Here is an 11,926-nt window from a genome sequence, read left to right on the forward strand (position 1 = left end):
TTTTGGATTAATTCTTTTGCAATACAGTGCTGGGAAAAACTTTAAAACCGAGCAAAAAGTGACCAATTATGAAACCAAACACTACTACTATGGCAGAATATGCACATTTATTTTCCAATTCCAAATGTAGAGGATAATTGCTTTGCATGAAAATTTTATTTTTATTCCACATATTATTTAAATCATGGCAAAGTTAACATGATCATTAAAAAACAAATACTAATTACATTAAAGTCGACACTAATTACGTTGTCAGGCATAATACATGCATATAAGCTGTTTTTTCCAATACAAGAAGCTATTACAAGTTGTATAAAAGCAGATTTTAGCGGTCTGTCCAAGCAATACAATGCCAATAGGAACTCATTTAACAGAATGCAAACAAGGTAGAATTTCAGCGTTCAAAGAAATGGGCTTGAGTGGTTCTCAAATTGCAAAAATAAAATAGGAAGGTCCAAGGGTCCAGTGAATAGCTACCTCAGGAATCCTGAAAGATAAGGCAGTAAACAGAGAATTGGAAGGGGGGGGGATTCATCAAGTAGAGAAAGACGAAGCTTGCTTGTCACTGTAAGATGTCATCTGCACAATTAAAAAATGAAATTCAGTTACCATGCAGCAGCCGCACGGTTAGAAACTATTTCAGTAATAATCCGAACATTCAATTTAAAAATAAAAGAAAATCTTCGCCTACTAAACTAAACAAATATGCATTTGCAAAGAAACATTATAAGAAAGATAAGAATTAGAGTGACGTGATATTTTCTGATGAAAATTTCAATTTGGATGGACCAGATGACTGTCAATATTTTTGGTACGGCCTACAAACAGAAGCACACCTATTTACCGACCATTCAATTTGATAGTGTGCTCATTAAGATTTAAGCTGTTTTTCCAACAGGTGGTACAACTCCAATTACATTCATACAAGCTTAAAATTAATTCAATTATGAATCAAGATATATTGGAAAGAAATTTATTGCCTGTTGCTCCTTTTATAACATCCAGAGACTGAACCTTCCAGCAAGACAATGCGGCAGTTCATACTTCATATTCAACAAAATCCAGGGAGAAAGCAAATGAGGTTAAATCTCTCGGCTGGTCATCTCGTAGTCCAGATCTGTGTCCGTTAGAAAAAGCATAAGAGGCATTTAAGTAAGAGACGTTTACAAATCTCGGATTTGATTGATGAGACATTTACAGAGTCGGATTTGATTGATGCGATCAATATGTCTTGGAACCAGATTATGAGATTGATAAATGTAATCAAAAACAAAGGATCTGACATTGTGTGTGCGATTATTAATATAATAACTGTGCAGATTTTTAAACTTTTCCAACTTACTTTGCGTTGAAATCTTATTATGACACATAAAGTAATGCTTTTTGCTAGTAATTTACTTTTGCTTTTATTATGTCACAATCTATGGCTATATTATAAAATAAAACCATATAAGTCCTTTCTTCTATCGTTTTATCACTTTTTTCAGTGACTATACTTTTTTCCAGGACTGTTTTATTCTTGTCTTGAATTAGAAACTCAAATTTTTGTTTCCCTTGAAATGTATTGCCTCTTTAATTATCCTACAGTAAATCTTAATTAATAATCGAAGTCTATAAATTATAATTCAGAGTAATTAATTTCTAAAAAAAAATAGTAAGAAATTAAATAAAATAAACTTACTTTCATTTCCTGAGATATTTTCATGAGAATGTGATAAATCTTTCTGACTTACAACCTGGCAAGACAAAAGCCGACTATTCATAGAGGGATTGATGAGTGAGTTATGATACACATCATTTGTAAAAGGCAGTTCAAATCTTTTACTACATACTTGTAGCTCCTATAATTCACAATGTGCAATCATAAGATTAAAGAGCACTTGGTTAAAAAAAAATGGACAACTTAGAATGCTTTGAAAACAGGGCTCGAAAAACCTCAGAAATTTTACCCGTCCCCGAGGACGGCTTGTCCAACAATGTACCCGTCCTCCTTTGAAACTAACCCGTAGCTTCTAAATAAATTAAAATATAATTTTCTCTCATTTATTACAAACATTTATATAAATTGCACAATGAATTAGTAGTTACTAGGATTACAAATACTAGGATTACATTATACAGTAATAAAAGAAATACTAGGTTGCTAATAGTAACCTAGTAATTCTTTCATGAAATGATTTACTTCTTTTATGAAATAATTTAAATGACAAAGGTCAAATTATCTGGAATGTCAACTTATCCGAGTGTACAGTGTTTTTTTAATGAATCAAATGTGACGTTTGCTAGTTCCACAATCAGGCCAATGATTTACAGAGGTTTCTGCACAGAAATCTGAAAAGGGTTTTCCATTTAGGTAGATGTTCATAATTGCACTTAACGCTTCTTGTTTCACACCAGTATGTAATGTGTTTTTTTTTTCTTTCTTTTTTTTGTAAGTTCATCGGTGAAAAGCCCCTTTCGACCGCTGCAGTACACCCAGACAGAGAAAACATCAATTCCACCATGCGCAGAATGTTCCTGTATTTCTAGATTAGAGATTCGTTTTAGAAGTGAGGGGCTAGACTCTTGTAAGATAACAAAACTTGAAAATATATCACAACCATTAACGGGAAACTGGCCGTCCGCGCGGACGTCGGATTCGAGAAACTCGTTGTCCGCTGGGAATTTTTGACTACCGAGGACGGGCGGACGGGCTGTTTTTCGAGCCCTGTTTGAAAACTTTTATAACACAGAAGTCAAAATATATGTTAGCCATAAAATAATGGATAATTGAAAAATTATAATTAAAAACAAACATTTTTGATGAAAAAAATTAAAATTTGATCAAATTTCAATTTAATGTAGGACAAATATTTTAAAATTAGTTTACTAATACAGGATAAAAATTAAAATTAGTTCATTCAATTACATGTTACATACCAGAATAAATATTTATTTAGAAAAATGATAAATATCAATAAAAAGGCATAAGTGACTTATTTGATTGAAGTAATATGCAGTGGCCAAAATACTATGGATAAAAAGTTAATGGTCAGATGACTACTTCACATTTTTCCAATCTATTTAGGAAGAAGGAGTTTACTAGCCATATACTTTTGAAAAAGCACATTCCATAGGTAATTTGAGATATTTACTCACTGTATAAAGAGCACCAAATGCTTTAACATATTCTCGCTGATGAAATGCCATGGAATACATAGTTGCACTGGACACAGATTCAGGACTGTAATCAAAATAACAAGCATAATAAGTAAATTTATGTTTACAGTAAATTAAAAGTAATTTCATTTATTCAACAAAAAAATTTTTTAAGAAATGAGATTGGAGAAAAAAAAAACCTTATTCTGATCAAATGCATACAAAACCCACAACCCCCGTGGTGACACAACGACGTTGTCGCAGAACGTTACTGAGTTTCATTCAATTTTTTTAATATAGCAAGGTGTGTAGCCAAATTATTCAACAAAAAATAAGCACTTTTCAAGCACTCAAAAAATTTTTTAAGCACTTTAAAAAAATTTCATAATTAGGCAGGGTTGTAAAGTTTTTGACAATTGACAGTTTTATATTGTTTTAACCGACATGTCAAAGAAAAAAAAAACTTTCGGCCTTGTTTTTTGAAAATTATGAAATTTTGAATCATGTAAAACGAATTTCCTACGCTACGACTGACAATACACCAAAATAGATAGGGATTGAATTAATTGTGAAAACGTTGAATAGAATAATGTGAACTGTGTCTTTTTGCATAATTCGTAGTGAAAATCGACATGGTAAAGGAAAAATCTCATTTTGAAAAAGGGAAAATTAAGCACTTTTTAAAAACACCCATTGAAAAAAGCACCTTTAAGGGCTTTTAAAAAACGAAAATAGAAAATAAGCATCTTTAAGCACTTTTTAAAAACGCTACGCACCCTGTATAGTTATTACTGTTGATTTTCATATAGTTTTTAAATCTTATTTTTTTACCATGATATTATTTATTACAACAATTGAATCTTGAAATAAAAACATTCATTTAGTAACCAATTTACAAAGAGTCTGATTCGCATGACTTTGCCGCAATCTTTGTTTTTCAGTAGTTATAAATTCGGATTTCAAGATTTTTTAATAAATTTTCGTTTTAGTGCAATGATGATTTACAACATGAAAAACAGGAAATAATTGGTGCGTTTTCCTCCTACAAAATGCAAAATATTAGAATAAAAAAATTTTACATATTAAAAAAAAAAAGTTTTATCATTTTATTTTAAGCGCAATTTTTTTCTTTTTTTTTTTTTTAAGTTGACGTTTTTGTTACTTTAAATCAATAACATGTATATTTGTTGTAAGTACATGTATGTTGTAAGTATCCTGCAGAAAGATATTAGTATTAGAAAGGTTTGTTGTAGAAAGTCAAAAAATTTCTGCCACAGGGCACACAACAAAATACATTAATGTCTAGATCGGAAGTCGTCATGCAGTGATCTTCAGAGGAAGGCATTGGTTCACATTGGGCTGTCTGGCTAACTATGATGATGTTGAGATTGGATTAATGTGATCCTCATTTTTTCATTAAATAATATTCACAGTTAAATTGCAATAAAAAAATTATAAAACTTATAAAAATTTATTAATTTTTGTAATTTTGAATAGGTATAATTTTCTATCTTAAATAACAAAAATAACACAAATATAGTATGCAAGAAATGACCGACGCATACTTTTTAATTGAATTACACTGGGAGAAAATATTCATTTAAAAAAATCTAAAAATAGTACAAAAACTTAAAAACTATGAATAAAAAGGAACATGTCTTTAAAATTTCAGAATAATGCAAAAAACAATTAAATGCAAATTACTTATAGTTATTCTTCAAAAATTAAACTGAATAAAATCGGTGAGAAGTAAAAATAAGTACAGTGCCCGCCGCTAATAAAATCAGCCGCTTTATAAAATCAAATCGGCAAGAACCGAATTGTTACAACATTAATACATGTTAAAAACATCCTTTAATAAAATCAATGCCGCCGATTTTTAAAACCAAAATTTTGACTACATAATAAATCAAAAGTGCAATATTTCAGTTTTTTTTGTTCTTATTTATAAAATTTTATTTTTTCGAAGTTTAAAGATTTTTTTAGAAGGAGCAACAGTTACTCACATAACTGTGAAACAGGTGTGGTTAGCACTTTCCTGCGATATACATAGTGTAAGAGTTAAGGAAAAATGTGGGTGGTAAGCAACAGGGGGTCGAATTCTTATCTTACTTTTTATTGAATGAACCATAGAAGGGAGAGAAGTTTCTTTTGAGTTCTATCTTAACAGAGAACATGAATAGATTTCCAAAAACTGTCTGTGCCCATGTTCCATATTGTTTAAGCCGTTTGAGTAAATTATAGTTAGAGTTAGAGCACATATCATTTTTAAGTTCGTTTGGTGTTAAATTTTATCAGCATGCTGAAAAGGAAGGATTTGAGTCTCAAAGATAAATTCGAAGTGCTGCAAAACTATGATAAGCTTCCTAAATGTAGTCAACGTGAAGCTTCAATTAAATTACGGATTTCCCAAACTGCTCTTTTCAACATTCTGAAACAAAGGATAAATATTTCCGAGGAAATAAAAAAGAATGGAAATCTGTCAAGAAATCGTAAGCGTGAAGGAAAATCGGAGGAAATTAAAAAGGCTCTGTTAGAATGGTTTTAAAATGCATGCGAACAAAGAATTCCAATTTCCTGTGGAATTTTATTTCACAAAGCGCAGGACTTTGCTAACTTATTTGGTGATTCTGATTTTAAAACTACAGATGGGAGGCTAACCCGATGGAAAGACCGCAACAACATTGTCCATTGTAAATTGCAGGGTGAAAAGCAAGATGCTGATTTTAGCTCTTCCTCCGATTGGGAAAACAACATGTGGCCAACACTCATCAAAAACTATAAACCAGAGAAAATTTTCAACACAGATGAAACAGGATTAATTTTCCAAGCACTTCCTGAACACACACTGCTGTTTAAAAATGAATCGACTGGTGGATGTAAAAAAATAAAGGAAAGACTAATCGTGCTGCTAACATGCAACATGACAGGAACTGTGAAAAAAAATACTTTAGTGATAGGAAAGAGTTAAAAACCTCCATATTTTAAAGGAGTGAAACACCTGCCCACCAGTTATGCCAACAGCTATAACCCATGGATGACATTCAGCATCTTCACAAAATTTCTTCTTGAATGGGACAAGGAGCTGAAAAATGAAAAGGTCGTCTTACTTTTAGACAATTGTTGTGCGCACCCTGCTGATGAGGACTTGCGTTTGAAAAACATTAAATTAGTGCTTTTGCCACCCAACACTACAGCTATTACTCAACCCCTTGATCAGGGAATCATAAGATCATTCAAGTTTCATTACAGAAAAATGGTTGTTCAAAAAATCATTAGTGACATAGACTGTGACAGCTCTTCTGAACTCTTAACTGCAAACAAACTATCGAAATCTCTTACTACTTTGGAATCAATGCATTTGATTTGTAACTCATAGGACATTGTTTCAACCCAAACAATATCAAATTGCCTTAAAAGGTGTGAATTAAGCACTGGCGATGGAGCTGATAACTGTTTCGAAAAAATGCTCAGCAATGAAGAAATTTAAATGGACAAGAATGTTTCACGTTACGTAGCTATTGACAATAACCTGAAAGCATCAGGAGAAAAATCTGATTCTGAAATTGTTACAGACATCAAAAATTGCAAAGTTATTTCCAATCAAGAAAGAGGAATCAGACTCAAAAGATGAAATAAACTCATTAGTGCCATCTTCAATGGAAGTCAGAAAAGCACTTAATGTATTGCGCCAAGCTTTAGAACAAAGAGGAGGAAATAACGAAAACTATAAAAACTTTTATAAGCTCTAAAATGATGAAACTCAAGCAACCATTGATCGGTTTTTTGCAAAAATTTTGTAAATTTAATCTTACGTAGGGTTTCACTTTATTAAAATAATTAAATTAGTTAAAATAAAGCATTAATGTTGTCATTATTTCAGCTTTTAAAGTGTGTGCATTTAGAATATATCGTAAAAATTAGATTTTTTTTTTTCAAATGTTGAATCGCCTCTTAATAAAATCAGAAAGAGCATAAAACGAAAGTGATTTTAATAAATGGCNATCCCTTACGATTTTGGAATCAATGCATTTGATTCGTAACTCATGGGACATTGTTTCAACCCAAACAATATCAAATTGCTTTAAAAGGTGTGAATTAAGCACTGGCGATGGAGCTGATAACTGTTTTGAAGAAATGCTCAGCAATGAAGAAATTTAAATGGACAAGAATTTTTCACGTTACGTAGCTATTGACAATAACCTGCAAGCATCAGGAGAAAAATCTGATTCTGAAATTGTTACAGACATCAAAAATTGCAAAGTTATTTCCAATCAAGAAATGGAGGAATCAGACTCAAAAGATGAAATAAACTCATCAGTGCCATCTTCAATGGATATCAGAAAAGCACTTAATGTATTGCGCCAAGCTTTAGAACAAAGAGGAGGAAATAACAAAAACTATAAAAACTTCTATAAACTCTAAAATGATGTTGAAAAGTTAATTTTAAATACTGCAACTCAAGCTACCATTGATCGGTTTTTTGCAAAAATTTTGTAAATTTAATCTTACGTAGGGTTTCACTTTATTAAAATAATTAAATTAGTTAAAATAAAGCATTAATGTTGTCATTATTTCAGCTTTTAAATTGTGTGCATTTAGAATATATCTTAAAAATTAGATTTTTTTTCAAATGTTGAATCGCCTCTTAATAAAATCAGCAGCTTAATAAAATCAAAAACAGCATAAAACGAAAGTGATTTTAATAATTAATTTTGATGGCGGGCACTGTACCTACCTATGACAAATAAGATGCGTCATAGTTAAGTTTATGTTTTTAAGAAAGATAAATGTATATCCGTTAAAATTCCAAAACTTACGGTTTATCTTCTTCTGCGCTGTGACCTTTAAAAACCCAAAGATAACAAAAATGCCTTGGATCATTTTCTGGTTCTTGAAAAGCAAAGTTGACAACTGGTTGATTTTGAGACTCATTAGAAATGGTAAATCTAAAATAAAGAAAAAATTAAAAAAATAGCCATTGAAAAATTAGCCTTTGAATAAAAAATGAAAGGAGCATGAAAGTAAATAAGACATTTTATGCTAAGCTTTTTATAAAATAAAATAAATTTAATAGAAATAAGATTTAAATGCCAATTCGTTTAAAAAATCATAAAATTTAGTAATATCTTGTGCACAAAATATAAAATAAAAATTTCGGATAGAAAAGCTTTACTAAAATATACCTTCCGTAAAAATTGAAATGATTCCGTGAAAATTGATTGGTTTGAAATTCTTTCAAAGATTGTAGCTTACATTATCCATATTTCAATTGATATATTTTATGCCTAATCCCATTTCCATCAACATAGCCAAATTTTTCAACAAAAAATAAGCACTTTTTAAGCACTCAAAAAATATTTTTAAGCACTTTGAAAAATATCATAATTAGACAGGGCTGGCAAGTTTTTGACAATTGATGGTTTTATCCTGCCTTATTTACAGTGACGAAGACGATAGCATGACACAAACAATCAAATTAACAAGAGAAATGAAATTTTCCATCGTTAATAAAGAAAAAAATTTGATAATGTTTAGTTGGTCCCCATAATCAGCAAAAATTCGAGAGATTTTTCGATTCAACTACAGAGAGCGGAAAATGAAGTCTGAAATTGAGAACCTCTTGCAAAATGCAGTAGAGTTGCACATGACAGTCAAAAATCCTTACCACTGAATCCAACTCAGTATACGCAAGTGCGGACCTGCAAGTATTTCATCAAAAATGTAAAACAAATGGTGTTTTCATACACTACAGATCGGCGGTAAGCGGAACTAGATTGGGGTTGAATTAATTGTGAAAACATTGAATAGGGCAATGTTTTTTTTGCATAATTTGTGGCGAAAATCAACAAGGTAAATAAAAAGATCACATTTCGGAAAGGGAAAATTAAGCACATTTTAAAAACATCCATGGAAAAAAGCACCTTTAAGGGCTTTTAAATAACAAAAATCGAAAATAAGCACCTTTAAGCACTTTTTAAAAACGCTACTATTAAGTATAAGTTTATTAAAAAAATCAGATTTTATTCGTACAAAATTTACAGACAAAAAATGCTTTTAAAAACAACTAAAAAAATTGAATAAATTTTGGTTTATCCTTAAATTTTAGGAAAATTTTTATTTTTCAATAAAAGAGATATTAAGATGTAGATAGATTATTGTTACATTTAAGGCAATTTCAGTTTCATATATAATGTATTATTATATTTCAATGTAATACAGATTTATTTATTAACACCAGTAGAAAACTTACAGTAGAGTTAAATGATGCAGCTCCCAAAGTTGAATCTCACCAAATTCAAATCCAACAGCAACAGTGGCCAAAGATTTGAAATATTTAAGAGCTGTTACAGAAATATCCTCTGAAAATATTTAAAAAAATATATTAACATTAGACATTAAAAGTCATCATATTTAGCAACAATCTAAAACAAATTAGTTAATAAAAATCGTCGGCATATGAAATCATTGAGAATCATATGTTCGAACTGCTCTTTACTTTTAGTATTGTATTCTTTTCATCAACACAAATCTTTAATAATTTTTTTTAATTCCGATGGTGGGTACAAAAGACAATTTGGACACCAGAAAACAAATAACAGGANGAAGCAGTTAGGAGGGAGAAAAGGAGAATAACCAATCAACTGGTTTACACGTGAACGTGCCGTTACTATGGTTACGAGGATAAGCCACTTATAAGGGGTGTGTGGTTACCGTGTTGCTTTGGAATAGATCGGAAAACTCCTGTCATTTTTTCTGTTTTCCCCCTTTACAAATGGTTTTACTCTAGCTCCGTAGCAGCTGATAATCGCGGAATTTTACCGATGCGCTAATCGTGCAACGCTAAAAACGGGGGATCCGTATAAATTTCAGGTTAATCCGTAGGCCCGTAAAATTAGACGTAAATCCGTACATTTTACGGATAATCCGTAAAAGTTGGCAAGTATGCACATACCTATGATGACCTGGAGAAGTAATTAAAATTTACAAATATGTCTTTCTTTCTTGAGTGTATGATTATAACAACTATTTACTGATAAAAAAATGAATATTAATCATGAATATAAGCTCACAAAGTATCTCTGTGGCTCTCCCTTACAAACAAATAAAATAAACTGTGTTTTTTAAGTTCCCCCTTTGAAAATTTGATTTCCAGAAACTTCTGTGATCAATGATTTTTTCAAACGTCTGGACCTTCGATCTCCGGAAACTTCCGGATCACTGTTAGCGAAAAATACGGAAATCCAGATTTTTTCCGCAGCACAATCAGCCCTGTAAAAAGAAGAAGAAAAAAGTTCCTAGCTTCCCAGTAATGTTCACATAAACACTTGGAGAACCCAACACTCAAGGTGAGTACAGCTTCTAAGTTCCTGAAGGTTACAGAGCAAGAAGCAGGGGTCATCAAATACATTTAATTGATGAAAATGTTTAGCATTTCATTTTTTGTCAAACAAAAACCTTAAGAGGGATTGACAATTCTTAAAGACTACTAAATACGAGGCTCTAGAGGCAAGGCGGATTTTGAGCTTGATAAAATGACTACTCTCGAAAAGTGATCCATATTGCTTAAAAGTTGAGAGAGTACAATTTGTATGGCTTCGATCTCACCATCCAAAAGCTGATCTAAATAGCTGCTCAATAGCTTTCATTCTGCAAACTGAATATTGAGTACACCAAACAATCATATTTCCTTTTTTTGAACCAAAAAAAAATTAATGAATACATAAAATGAATGTATAAATATAAATTATCATTTAACAATTAATTTTTAAGAATGAAAAATTACATTTTTCAAATATAATGCATACCATTAGCATATCTACTAAGAGTACTACTCCCATTTCGTAACTCAAACTTTCCAGAACGATCACTCTTATCTGAAATAATAAACAAAGAATGATATCATCAATATTTATGATAAAATTTTTTTTATATGAATGTAAACTTTGACTTTAGCATTTTAATTCCAATAGAATGGTTCTGGTCACCCTTACAAATTGCAGTTTTTATGCACTACTATTATACTATAGTATGTTTCATAATATTTTATATCTCGTAGCACGTTTTGTATATTTTATAGTGTGTTTAGAAAATGTGAAAATTCAAAATTTAATAGTAAAAGAAATTAAAAAAAGATTTCTAATTGCAATTCAGAATATTGATTGAGTGGTTCACCGAGAAATGTGGATACAAAGTTTAAAGGGCCAGAGTTTCAACTCTTTTCCTTAGCAAATTCATAAAAATAACACAGTCTCAACTCATATATAGTTAAAAACAATTCATCTGAAGGGATGTCTAAGACATCCAAAATTTGATTTAAAAAAATTAAGTTGATCAAATTAGATTACTATTATTTTTTTGGAAAAAATAACAAAAAAGAATATAAATCATAACATTCTTTAAATAGGAGATAAATCAATTTACACAGAAAAGTCAATTTTGTTATAAAATTTCTATTTGAATTAGAAAACAAGTTGAATGCAGATGTTTTTATAAATCTATATGATATTTTGCAATTGAAATCTAATACTTCTCAAATGTACCTTCTTAAATCTAAAATTGCTGTGTTACCATTAACATTTATACATTCTATCGCCACATTATGTAATTTGGTTTCAAAATATTTTGCGACAAAAAAATAAAATAGTCAACATAAAGGCATTTTGTATTTTTTTAAAATATATAGTGTGTTTGCAACATACTTTTGGAAAAATTAGAACCAGAATATTTATTTACGCCAGTCACTTCAAGATAAGAGTAACTTTAAGTAGCTTTGATAAGAATAGCT

General features: G+C 30.5%; 1 protein-coding gene across 1 annotated transcript in view; it reads right to left on the bottom strand.

Moving 5' to 3' along the window:
* Positions 1-11,015, bottom strand: part of LOC107452785 (AT hook containing transcription factor 1 homolog) — a gene marked incomplete at its 5' end in the record, with an annotated part of 71,551 nt that extends 60,536 nt beyond the window's left edge. The window contains 5 exon segments of the mRNA XM_043042445.2: positions 1,682-1,841; positions 3,139-3,223; positions 7,959-8,087; positions 9,392-9,500; positions 10,947-11,015. Of these exon segments, the coding sequence (XP_042898379.2) occupies positions 1,682-1,841; positions 3,139-3,223; positions 7,959-8,087; positions 9,392-9,500; positions 10,947-11,015 (552 nt within the window).
* Between the last annotated feature and the right edge of the window lie 911 nt (positions 11,016-11,926).

The sequence above is a fragment of the Parasteatoda tepidariorum genome, chromosome 5, assembly GCF_043381705.1.
Source record: "Parasteatoda tepidariorum isolate YZ-2023 chromosome 5, CAS_Ptep_4.0, whole genome shotgun sequence".
NCBI classification, from domain to species: domain Eukaryota; kingdom Metazoa; phylum Arthropoda; class Arachnida; order Araneae; family Theridiidae; genus Parasteatoda; species Parasteatoda tepidariorum.